The sequence below is a fragment of the Leucoraja erinacea genome, chromosome 18 (assembly GCF_028641065.1).
Source record: "Leucoraja erinacea ecotype New England chromosome 18, Leri_hhj_1, whole genome shotgun sequence".
In the NCBI taxonomy this organism is placed as follows: Eukaryota; Metazoa; Chordata; class Chondrichthyes; order Rajiformes; family Rajidae; genus Leucoraja; species Leucoraja erinaceus.
In genome coordinates, this window is record NC_073394.1 from 12,703,685 (window position 1) to 12,716,565 (window position 12,881).

The 12,881-nt window shown below is 45.5% G+C and overlaps 1 protein-coding gene across 3 annotated transcripts in view; it reads left to right on the forward strand.

The window, feature by feature from the left end:
- The window catches only part of mrvi1 (murine retrovirus integration site 1 homolog), a 147,259-nt gene that overhangs the window by 37,097 nt on the left and 97,281 nt on the right, over positions 1-12,881 (forward strand). For all 3 annotated transcript variants that reach the window (XM_055649348.1, XM_055649349.1, XM_055649351.1), the window contains 2 exons: positions 731-1,424; positions 11,685-11,787. In XM_055649348.1, coding sequence (XP_055505323.1) covers positions 731-1,424; positions 11,685-11,787 — 797 coding nt within the window. The remainder of the gene's footprint in view (positions 1-730; positions 1,425-11,684; positions 11,788-12,881) is intronic.

The following is a 12,881-nucleotide window of genomic DNA, read 5'->3' on the forward strand; positions in this document are numbered from 1 at the left end:
AGCATTTTGTGACTATCCGGTGTAAACCAGCATCCTGCAGTTACTTCCTACACAGTCCAAAGTGTTTAATTGTCATATGCATGAGCAATGGACCAATAACAGTCTTCCTTGCTTGAGCTTAACAGGTTCATTAATGCAATAACACACAAATACATGTACAATAATTAGTAATACAATAAATGAATAAACATATTACTAGGTAACCATAATAGTGCAAAACCAAAGTCCGCAGTACAACCATTGACACAGTCATAGAAGATCATAGTTGTGGGGTTAGCGTTGTTTATTGTTCAATAGCCTGATGGTTGTTGGAAAGAAGCTGTTCTTGAACCTGGAGGTCATGGTTTTCAGGCTCCTGTACCTTCTTCCCGATGGTCATAGCAAGATGAGAGCATGGCTCAGGTGGTGTAGGTCTTAGATGATATCAACTGCCCTCGTGAGACAGTGCCCACTAACCTCCCCACATGGTGAGGAGGTCAGTGCCTGTGATGTCTATCACTCTTCTTTGTTCCTGGGCGTTTGTGTTGCCGAACCAGGTCATGATGCAACCTATCAGTATGCCCTCTACAACACAACTTGTTGAAGTTCAAGAGAGTATTCATCGACATACCAAACCTCCTCTTCCCTGGCACGATGGTAAGTCCTAAGGTTGTGAAAAGCTCTGGAGAAATGCAGACTCTTTAGCTCTTTGCAGACGCCCTAATGTTAAAACTGTTGTTGCTTCCATCAGGATCAGGGAGCTGGAACTTGAGAATGTTCTCAGAAAAGAGGCTGAAGAGCAAGCAGTTGTGGCAGAAGAGAGGGCCGAGGAAGCCATGCTTGAGGCAGAGGCCATCAGAACCCGATCACTTGGAGCCTCGAAGCTGGACGAGGCCTGGGAAGATGTGGCTGCACTGGGGCGAGATGCTGAAGTTCCTACCATGAAAGTGGATGGAAGATCACTGACCTCCAACCAGAATGAAGAAAAGTTGTGTCCTCTGGAGCTACAGGTCTGGCAGCCGGTCAACGAGGCCAAGGCAGAGGCCTTGGAGAAGATGGCAGCAGCCCTGGATGCAGCTGAAGCGAGAGTGAAGGCCTGGAAGGTCAAGGCCAGTGAGGCGGAGAGGATGATGGTAGAGATGGAGCAGGCTGTTGCAGCTGCTGGGGTAAAAGCAGACACTGAAGGAGATAAGGCCTTGCTCTACCTGGTAGAGGCAGAAAAGCTGAAAGGGGAGATCGAGAGCCTGATGATGCAGGCCGAGGAGTCAACCAAAAGGACGTCTGCCATGGAAGAGCAAATGGCCGAGCTCAGTCAGATGCTATCAGCAGCAGAGCTAGAAGCCTCTTCAGCTCAGCACAGAGCTGTGCTGGCAGAGGAGAGACAATTGGTTGCCTTGGCCACGATCCTGGGAGGTGATAGCCAACGGAAGATAGCAGCTGAGCAGGTGGGCGTGCTGGTCCCGTCAGACACTCTCCCTGGAGAGCTCCAGTCTCAACATGGAGGGCTGGGAATTCTCATCAGCTCAGGCAGCTTCTGTGGCGAGAGAACTAGATTTGATGATTCAATAGACAATAGACTTTAGGTGCAGGAGTAGGTCATTTGGCCCTTCAAGCCAGCACCGCCATTCAATGTGATCATGGCTGATCATCCCCAATCAGTACCCCGTTCCTGCCTTCTCCCCATATCCCCTGACTCCGCTATTTTTAAGAGCCCTATCTAGCTCTGACTTGAAAGCATCCAGAGAACTAGCCTCCACTGCCCTCTGAGGCAGAGAATTCCACACTTACCATTCTCTGTGAGAAAAAATGTTTCCTTGTCTCTGTTCTAAATGGCTTACTTCTTATTCTTAAACTGTGGCCCCTGGTTCTGGACTCCCCCAACATCGGGAACATGTTTTCTGCCTCTAGCATGTCCAAGCCCTTAACAAAAAATGTTTTGTTTCAATGAGATATCCTCTCATCCTTCTAAACTCCAGAGTGTACAAGCCCAGCGGCTCCATTCTCTCAGCATATGACAGTCCCGCCATCCCGGGAATTAACCTTGCAAACCTACGCTGTACTCCCTCAATAGCACGATTCAGGTCAATGACCTTCCATAAGAACGTAGAAGTGCGAGATGAAACAATAGTCTGTGGAGGTTAACGGGTCATTGGAACATTCAAGATCAGAGTTCAATGGAGATCAGCAAAACACAAAGTGCTGGAGTAATCTACTGGGTCAGACAGCATCTCTGGAGAAAATAGACGGATGACATTTCAGGGCAGGACCCTTCTGCAGAAGGGACACAACCTGATTTGCCGTCAGTCCATGACCTCCACAGATGCTGCCTAACCCGGTGACTTTCTCCAGCACTCTGCATTTTGGTCAAGATTTCAACATCTGTGGTCTCTTGTGTATCTGTTAATAGAGATGCGTTAGGGGAGACGTGATAAAGCTATATAAATTATAACGAGGTGTAGATCAGCCAAACAATTAGGAAAGATGCTGAATGGCCTCACAGAGTCACTTAGCACAGGAACAGGCCCTCTGGCCCACCACATCTACGCTGTCCTTTCAATGCCCGAATCCTGCATCAGTGCAGTCATTCCTGGTGTGGTAATGTTCCTGACACCAACATTACTGAGATGAATTAGTGCGTTACCTTGCTGAGGATGACATTATGTTGGAAAAAGTGTCGAAATTATTTATAAGAATGTTGTAAGGACAAGGGCCTTAGCTAAAGCGAGATGTTCGGCAGGCTAGAACTTTATTCCTTGGAGAGCCGGAGGCTGAGGGTTGATGTTCTAGAGATGTATTAAATCATGAGGGGAATGGATAAAGTAATGTTTAGAGTATTTTCCCAGGGTTGGGGAATCAAGAACTAAGTGACATAGGCCTAAGATGAGAGATTTAATAGGAACCTGAGGAGAAAACATTTCACACAAAGAAACGAGCTGCCAAAGGAAGCAGTTGAAGCAGGCACAATAACAACATTTAAAAGACATTTAGACAGTGACCTTGATAAAGGTTTAGAGGGATAGGGTCAAACGCGGACAAATGAACTAACTTAGATGGTGCATCTTGGCCGGCATGCATGAGTTGGGGTGAAGAGCCTGATCCGTGCTCTATGACTCTCGGACCCTTCACTATAGCATCGAAGGCTGGTCATTTGATGAGAGGCTGACGTGATGGTGTAAAAGATTCTTTGCTGTTGTTCAGCAATGAGGGTAGGAGATATCTCCAATAGTTTGGCCAAACTTTACTCCTCTTCCACTACAATAATCTGTTCATCTGTCTTGCTGATGCACAGATAGACACATCACCATGGCAACTGTACTTCCAAAGTCATAAATGGCATTGGGATTCCCTGAGGTGGGAAAAAAAGCTGTAGTAACTGTTTGGAGAGCTGGTGAGCTGTTAAGCCACCTTGTATTAGCAAGGTTACTAGAGCTATTGTTCTTTTGGATTTGGTGTAACTGATGATCAATTGGAATACGGTGTTCGGTTAGTGTGGTTGAATTGCCATGACAACTGAACAAAACCTATAAAAACATTGCCCATGTAATCTAAACAGCGTATTGTTAAAAATATACCCTTGACTACCATCACACTTGACTTCCTGTTTGTTTTAACATGTTAAATATAATCCAGAGCCTTATGAGGGGTTCATTTGGATTAATTATGTGGGGAATAGTTTAATTTTGGAACGCACCAACCTTCACCAATATGCTCCTTTGCTTAAGATAGTTGCCCTGAATATCCTTGGCTGTCCTGTGTGATTCAACAACCACATCCAATTAAAGCTTCCATGCAAGGGACCACTGCCTCTATCTTTCTTGGAGTCTCCGTTGCTAGCTGTCTTGTTATTAGTATCCGAAGGTCTGGTCTATAGACCCAAGTTCAAGTCTATCCCAAGCAGTGTAATAGTTAATTAAATGAATCCTCTTAAATCTTTCCCCTCTTTCCTTAAACCTATGCCCTCTTGTTCTTGATTCTGCAACCCTGGGAAGAAGACTTTGTGCATTCACCCTATCTATTCCCCTCATGCTTTTATACACCTACATAAGATCACCCCTGATCCTCCTCTGCTACTAGGAATAAAGCCCTAGCCTGCCTAGCCTGCCTCAAGTCCTGGCAACATTCTCGAAAATTAGTTGGATTTAGTTCTTAGGGCTAAAGGAATCAAGGGATATGGGTACAAAGCAGGAACGGGGTACTAATTTTAGATGATCAGCCATGATTGAATGGCTCGAAGGGCTGAATGGCCTGCTCTCACACCTATTTTTCTATGTTTCCATGTAAGCATTCTCTGAACTCTTTCCAGCTCAATGGCATTTTTCCCTATAGCAGCAGGGTGACCAAAACCGTACATAATCCTCCAAGTACCGCTTCAGCAATATCTTGTACAACTTCTATACTCAATTCCCTGGCTGAGAAAGGCCGGTGTGCCTTTTTCACCATGATCTACCTGCAATGGACACAAAATGCTGGAGTAACTCAGCAGGACAGGCAGCATCTCTGGAGATAAGGAATGGGTGATGTTTCGGGTCGAGACCCTTCTTCAGACCTGCAACACTACTTTCAGGGAACTTTAGAAATACAGGGTGGGAACAGACCCTTCGGCCCACCAAGTCCGCGCTGACCAGTGATCACCCCATACACTAGCACTATGCTACACATGAGACCTGTTACAATTAACAGGTCTATTAAACTACAATCTTTAGTGTGTGGGAGGAAACCGGAGCCCCTGACGGAAAACGGGAGAACGTAAAACTCTGTGCAGACAGCACTTGTAGTCAAGATCGAACCCAGGTGGCTGGTAATATAAGGCAGCAACTTTACTGCTGTGCCACTGTGCAGCTCCTATACTATGTACTTGTACTCGAGAGCTCTCTGCTCTACAACATTCCGTTCACTGTGAAAGATACAAGCAGAATTAGGCCAGAATTAGGCCAAGTCTACTCCGCCATTCAATCATGGCTGATCTATCTTTCTCTCTAAACCCCATTCTCTGCCTTCTCCCCATAATGCTTGAGATCCATACTAATCAATTCTACCCTGGTTTAACTTCCCAATATCCAACAGCTCACACTTATTTGAATGGAACTACATTTGCCGTTCCTCGTCCTACTCCCCAAGCTGATCCAGAACCCACTGTAATCCTTGATAGCCATCTTCACTAAGATGCCACCTATTCCCGTCTAAATGTCATTCATCTACACCATTGATTTTAGTGACGGATTTGAGATGAAACTGGATAAACATGAGAGAGAGAGAGAAAGGTGGGGAGTTGTGGGTGGCGGCTGGTATTCTATAGAGTTGCTGAACGGCTGGTTCCCCTGCTGCGCACTTCATGTAATCGCTGAAAGTGGGGTCATTTTGAAACTAGGCTGCGTAATTGAAGTTGAGATACAGATGAGTTTTGATAAAGCATAGGTTAGTTAGTGGGACGAATGGTCTCTTAACTGTCCCATGTTTCTTTATAGAGAAAATTCAGTCACATCCTAAGACTGGTGTGGGCAACAAAATGATTCCTCCAAGCTGGTGACAAAGGTGTTTGAGTGAGGGGTGAGGCTAGTGGGGTGCTTGCTCCTCTGATTTGGAGGTGAGTAGATGTCCAGAGTTATAAAGTGCTTGGAGTCATAAAGTAACACAGTACAGACCTGGCCCTTTGGCCCAACTCGTCCATGCTGACCAAGATGGCCCACCTGTGCTCGAACCATTTGCTCGTGATTGGCCCATATCCCTCCAAACCATTCCTGTCCATGTACCTGCCCAATTATTTTTTAAATGCTGTTACTTTAGCGTCCAGGCTTTTGTCTTTGACTGTGTACACTGTCACCCAGTGGCCTGCATTGTTTTGTTGTCATGGTGAAGTGCTCTATCTGGAACTTTGTGGGGTTTTTTTGGATTGAGTTCAAGTTTTAAAATAAGCAATATTTTCAATATCTTCTCGATCTAATATGTTTATTTTCTCTTGCTCCTCTTGGGTCATGGTGGGAGTATTGTGTGCATTAGTGGGTTTAAGCAGAGCAAAGCCATTGAATATTGAAATGAAACAAACCTACTTTGAACTGGGCAATTTTACCTCGAACTGGACAGTACCAGCAACAAGGGTATTACAGTTGCAGAGGGAAGGCTTTAAATTGGTCCCACACCAAAAGACAGTCGGATAGATATAGGCCAAATACGGGCAAATGGGATTATCACAAAGTGGGTCGAAGGGCGTGTTTCCTTCCCATACAGCTTTATGACACTTGATGCACAACCCATACATACTGATGCAGAATCTACGCTCTTCCACTTGTGATCTCTTGCTTGTCTCCCCCCCCCCAATACGTTCTTGATGATCATACTCTGGGCTGTCCAACTGCTTCAAAGATTTACAACAGTAGATAAAAATAATTCCTTATCTCTGCCTGAGACTTCAGTGTGAGCCAGGATTGAGTGCACTCTTGCAGTGAAGTGGTGCGTGTGATTTATAGAGTGGAGTAAGACCCACTCTATTTTTTATTCTGTCCTTGCTTTACTTTCTCCCTGAAAAATCCTGTTACATAATGGGAACTTGAGCAAAGCACAAAGTGCTGGAGGAACTCTGCAGGTCCATCTATGGGGGGATCCTATACACCTCTCTCTGGTTCTATATTTCTTCCCCTTCTTTCTGATCACATTACACATCTGTTGTATTTTGGCTTCTCCACTGATCACGTCCAGCCTTGGTTACTGTCTCCGCGCCTCCTACCTGACACCGTCAATCAACCCCTCTTCACCTGGATCCATCTATCTGAAGAAGGGTCTTGACCCAAAACGTCACCTTTTCTCCAGAGATGCTATCTGACCCGTTGCGTTATTCCAGCTTTATGTATTTAGCTTCCATCCATCACTTGCCAGCTCTTGCCTCACCCCTTCCCCTCACCTCAGTCTAACAGCTATCTCCCCACTACTCCATCAGTCTGAAGAGGGATCCCACCTGAAACGTCATCTGGCGGTTTCCTTCCACAGATGTTGCCCGACCTACTGACTTCCCCCAGCACTTTGTGTTTTGTTCAAGATTCCAACATCTGCAGTTTCTTGTGTCTCTTTTATAATGGGAACCTCCGATGTCAACATTCTTGTTGTAGTAACACCCGGCTGCCAGCAGTGGCGCAGGCGAGCTTGAATTGACAGCATTCAACCATGGACTCTCGTTGTCACGAATGCAGGCTCTGGCACAGAATTGCTGGGAATTGGATGCAGGCTTTTTAAACATTATGGTGATATTAAATACACCGGAAACACGTTCACAAGTTATAGTAGAATTAGGCCATTCGGCCCATCGAGTCTACTCCCGCCATTCAATCATGGCTGATCACCGCCTCCTAACCCCATTTCCTGCCTTCTCCCTATAACCCTTGACACCCGTTCTAAGAATTCGTCTATGCCTTAAAAATATCCACTGACTTGGTCACCACAGCCCTCTATGGCAATGAGTTCCACAGATTAACTACCGTCTGACTAAACAAGTTCCTCTTCACATTCTTTCTAAAAGAGTGCCCTATAATTTTGAGGCTTTTACCTCTGGTCCTAGACTCTCCCACCAGCGGAAAGATCCTTACCCGGCTCGGAGCACACACGTATCTCCTTGGGACTGGGCTCGGCGCACACAGTCTCCTGTAATATGCTGTGGCAGAAGGCGCCCAAGATGCGCTGCAGTGCCGAATGAAGAAGGACGCGGTAGGCCGCTGTGAAGAAGGACCTGCTGGGGCCGCTGCCTGGAGGGAGGAAGCTTGGAAGCTGCCGATCTTGGCCCTGAAGACTGGAGAGCCGAGGCGGATGGAGCTGCTGTCGGGACCGGGGTATTGCCAACTGCGCCTGCAAGGTCGGCTGCAGGAGGACAACCCCGCAGGACACAGAGACTGTCGCAGCGCTGCCAACTCTCATGCATTTCATCACCGCCCCGACGCAGTGCAATTAGTGCCGTGGCGTCTTCAGTTGTCGCCGACGGGGTCATAGCTTGTCGTATCTTGTCGCGGGTGGACGTAAGTTGACTTTGGTTGTCGTAGGTAGTCGCCTGTGTGGACGTCCCAATTCGCAAGTAATTGTGTCGCCGGTCGACGTTACTTGTCGTAGCTTGACGTTGACTAGGTGGTGGCTTGTCGTAGACATTGTCGTAGGGTGGGTCCAGATTTCTCTCTCTCAACTCTCACCCAATGTTGGCAGCCCTGCAGTCGGGTGCGTAGAGGGACGTCGGTTCGTGGGCCGAGCCGGTCGAGGGTGTCGGAGGAGGCCTGGGGCTTACCTGGATCGGGGGCCGAACCGTTGAAATATACATGAAGGAATTTTGATCAACACATTATGATTTATTGGAATGAAAATGAAGCAAGAGGCTAAACTGAGAAGAAAAGCTGTCCTTTCAGAAAACACTCTGAATTTGTCAGCTTCCAGCTGTGACCCTTGCCCATTGAAAATTTGTTCTATGAGGCTGTGTTGCACAAACAATTCACTGCAGCTTGCCATGTGTACATCAGAGTCCATGGTGACCAGGCACTAGATTCCTTTGAGAAACTAATGGCAGTACCTTCCAGTGATTATAATCTGGGACTCTCTGCTGTTAGAGATGACAACTTTGCAACATGCTCGTGCGAGGATATAATTACTGACAAGCCACACTGGGCTGGGCCTCTGTGAACAGAACAAATGAGGGCTGACTGGATGCAGGCTTGTTAATCTTGTGAAAGCTTTGGTGGGACAGAGACAGATGGAGAGTTTCCACTGGCTGTGAGGAGCCGACCAGAGGTCATCGATGTAAGGAAATCAGGCAGGGCTTTCAGGAGAATCTGTTCTCCCTAGAGTGTGGTGAGAATTGTGGAACACATTCCCATGGGGTTTGGCGAGGCAAAGAACAAAGTTTAAGTTGTGAGAAAGCTGAATAAACACAGGAGGGAGGAAGAAATGGATGGATGCAGTGAGGAAGGGAGGGAGTTCAGTTTGGTTTATTGTCACGTGTACCAAGGTACAGTGAAAAGCTTTTGTTACGTGCTAACCAGTCAACGGAAAGACAATACATGATTATTACAATTGAGCCATTTACAGTGTATAGATAGATTTTAATGTGTGGAGTGATTGTAATATGTGATTGTAGATCTGCTTTTGTGGCTAGAACACAAATAAGGGCCTGTCCCACTTGGGCGATATTTGCACGTCTTTTACGCGACATAATTTACGAGTCACGACGTGCGCATGGCGTGCATCACGTGCGCATAACACGTGGTTAGACGTGGTGGCGTAGGCAGTGACACGTGGTAGCGCGCGGTGCCCCGAGGATTTGGGGATTCTCAAAATCCTCGCGCGCCATCTGCGCTGCACGCAAATGACACCCTAGTGGGACAGGCCCTATAGTCGCCTGGGTTGGGCACCAGGAAGCTTGCCAGGGTTGGATTTCTCTCATCCAGACGCATACACTCTCAGAGTTATTAAGTTATTGTACAGAAACTGGCTCTTTGGCCCATCTCCTCCGTGCCCACCAAGATACCTCATCTAAGCTAGTCCTATTTGCCCTTGCCAGGCCCATATCTCTCTCAGCCTTTCCTATCCATGTACATGTCCAAATGTCTTTTAAGTATTGTTACTGTACCTGCCTCAACCACTTCCTCAGTCAGCTTGTTCCAGATACCCACCACCGTCAGGGTGAAAAGGTTGCTCTTCAGGCTCCTATTAAATCTCTCCGCCCTCATCTTAAACCTATGCCCTCTAGTTTTTGATACCCCTATCATGGAAAAAAAGGCTCAGTGTATTCACCCAACCTATTCCCCCATGATTGTATACACCACTATCAGATCACTCTTAGCCTCCTGCACTCCAAGGATACACACAACTACACATGCACAGACATGCACGTGAATCATTGCTGTGCAAGTAAATCACTGCTTTACCTGGAAGGACAGTTTGGTTCCCTTAGTGATGGGAAAGGATAAGGGGAAAGGATCTCCTTCAGTTGCAGAGGAAAGTGTTGTAAAGAGGGGAATTGTTGGCTAAAGACCCAGGATAGGAACAATCCCTTTAAAATGCTGAAAGGGGACGAAATGAGGTGCCTGTTGGTGGTAGCTTGTTGGTGTTGGTGCAAATTTTGGAAGATGATTTGTTGAAAGCGAAGGGCAGTGTGGTGGAAGGTTAGGGTGAGGGGAGTGGATAAGATGACGAGTGTTTAATTGTCATATCGACTGGCAACGGAACAATTAAATTCTTATTTGCTGCAGCTTAACAGGCCGGTAAAATGCAAGAACACAGTTAAATATACAATAATCAATAATGCACTGAAGTAATAACCATAATATTAGATAATCATAATAGTGCACAACTGAAGTTCATACTTTAACTGAGGACACAGTCCATGGGACATCATTGTTGCTGAGGTTATGGTTGTACAGAGTTCAAGAGTCTGATGACTGCTGGGGAAGAACCTTTAGACTTGTGGACTTTGGACTTTAGAGATACAGCACAGAAACAGGCCCTTCGGCCCACTGAGTCCGCACAGACCAATGATCACCCCATCCACTAGCACTATCCTACACACTAGGGACAATTTGAAAATTTTCTGAAGCCAATTAACCTGGTGGCCAGGGTTTGCAGGCTCTTGTACCTTCTTCCCGATGGTAGTAGTGAGATGAGAGTGAAGGAACCAGGGTGGTGTGGGTCTTGCCTTTTTGAATAAATCATTTAGTGGCTGATTCTAATACCAATGTAATTAACAGGATCCAAATAATGCAGCATTTAAAAAAAACATGTATAAATAAAAACAACCAAAGAAGAGCAGTAAATGGCTGAGAAGAACAGACTTTCCTTATTTTATCATACTAAATATCACTGCCTTCCTGCAGTGATTTATGAAGGTCCAGTTTCAGCTCAAAGCCCTGGACAGCAAGTTAAGTGTAAGGTTGTTAAGAAAAGGCTACTGTCTTCCCCATAATAAAGTTAACATTTGACTTTCAAAATAAGAGTTCAGTTCCTATTATGAAATACATGCCTTTCAATCATTTTAATTCTATTTACATTTTATTTGAATTAGAACTTCAAGTTACTGAAAAAAAATGGTGGAGTTTTTTTTAAAGCGACACAGAGTATTTAGATTGTTTTTTTAAGTTGCTGTAGTAATTCAATGGAGCAAGCGACATCTATGTAGGGAAAAGACAGTCAATGTTTTAGGTCAGAACTTTTTTTCCATACAATTCATTCAGGATTCTTTCTCTAAATCTACGAGTCTCTGGTTATTTTTCTGGTTTTTGATTTATTATAATCTTAATTTTATCATTCTGAATTTATGAGTACTTTATTTGGAGTGCAAGGAGGAGGAAATTACAGGAAGTAAGAAGGAGGATGCTTTACTATTGATAGTTTAATGGATTTATAAGGCCTGTCCAAGTTCTCAACTTCTCGACAAAGAATAAATGAGCTGTTGTATTGATGAACCCACATTTAAAAGGACCACAGGGGGAACATTTTCATTCAGAGGATAGTCGATATCTGGAATATATCTAGAAACTATACAAGCAGATCCAATTAAGAATTTTGAAGATATTTGGAGAGATATATGGATAGGAAGGGCTTAAAAGGATATGAGCCTAATACAGGTAAAGCCCACAATACCAACTTGGTGGGCATGGACAAGGTGAGCTGAAGGGTCTGTTGCTGAGCTGTGCAGCTCCATGAATCTGACATGTAAACTCTAATGACTCTTTGCTATGCTCTAGGCAATGGGAACCCACCCATCTGGATCCAGCCCCAGCCACAGCACCAAGATGTTTGTTGGAGAGCTCCAATCTTGTCTAGGCTCTGAGAAGAATGTTGCTAACGGTAAGGACTTCAGGACTGACAAAATCCCCATTAAACTCCAGTTTTCTGAGGTCCAACTGTCCTGCTCCACTTCCCTGTGCTTCTGCATTAGAATATTACATGTGGCAGCCTCACATTCTCTCATGGCACCAGGGAGCTCGGTGTTCCAATTGTAGTTAACATAGAAACATAGAAAATTAGGTGCAGGAGTAGGCCATTCGACCCTTTGAGCCTGCACCGCCATTCGATGTGAACATGGCTGATCATCCAACTCAGTATCCCATCCCTGCCTTCTCTCCATACCCCCTGATCCCTTTAGCCACTAGGGCCACATCTAACTCCCTCTTAAATATAGCCAATGAACTGGCCTCAACTACCTTCTGTGGCGGAGAATTCCACAGATTCACCACTCTCAGTGTAAAAAATGATTTTCTCATCTCGGTCCTAAAAGACTTCCCTCTTATCCGTAAAACTGTGACCCCTAGTTCTGGACTTCCCCAACATCGGGAATAATCTTCCTGCATCTAGCCTGTCCAACCCCTTAAGAATTTTGTAAGTTTCTATAAGATCCCCCCTCAATCTTCTAAATTCTAGCATGTACAAGCCGAGTCTATCCAGTCTTTCTTCATATGAAAGTCCTGCCATTCCAGGAATCAGTCTGGTGAACCTTCTCTGTACTCCCTCTATAGCAAGAATGTCTTTCCTCAGATTAGGATACCAAAACTGTACGCAATACTCCAGGTGTGGTCTCACCAAGACCCTTTACAACTGCAGTAGAACCTCCCTGCTCTTATACTCAAATCCTTTTGCTATGAATGCTAACATACCATTTGCTTTCTTCACTGCCTGCTGCACCTGCATTCCTACTTTCAATGACTGGTGTACCATGACACCCAGGTCTCGTTGCATCTCATAGAAACATAGAAACATAGAAATTAGGTGCAGGAGTAGGCCATTCGGCCCTTCGAGCCTGCACCGCCATTCAATATGATCTCCCCTTTTCCTAATCGGCCACCATTCAGATAATAGTCTACTTTACTGTTTTTGCCACCAAAGTGGATGACCTCACATTTATCCACATTATACTGCATCTGCCATGCATTTGCCCACTCACC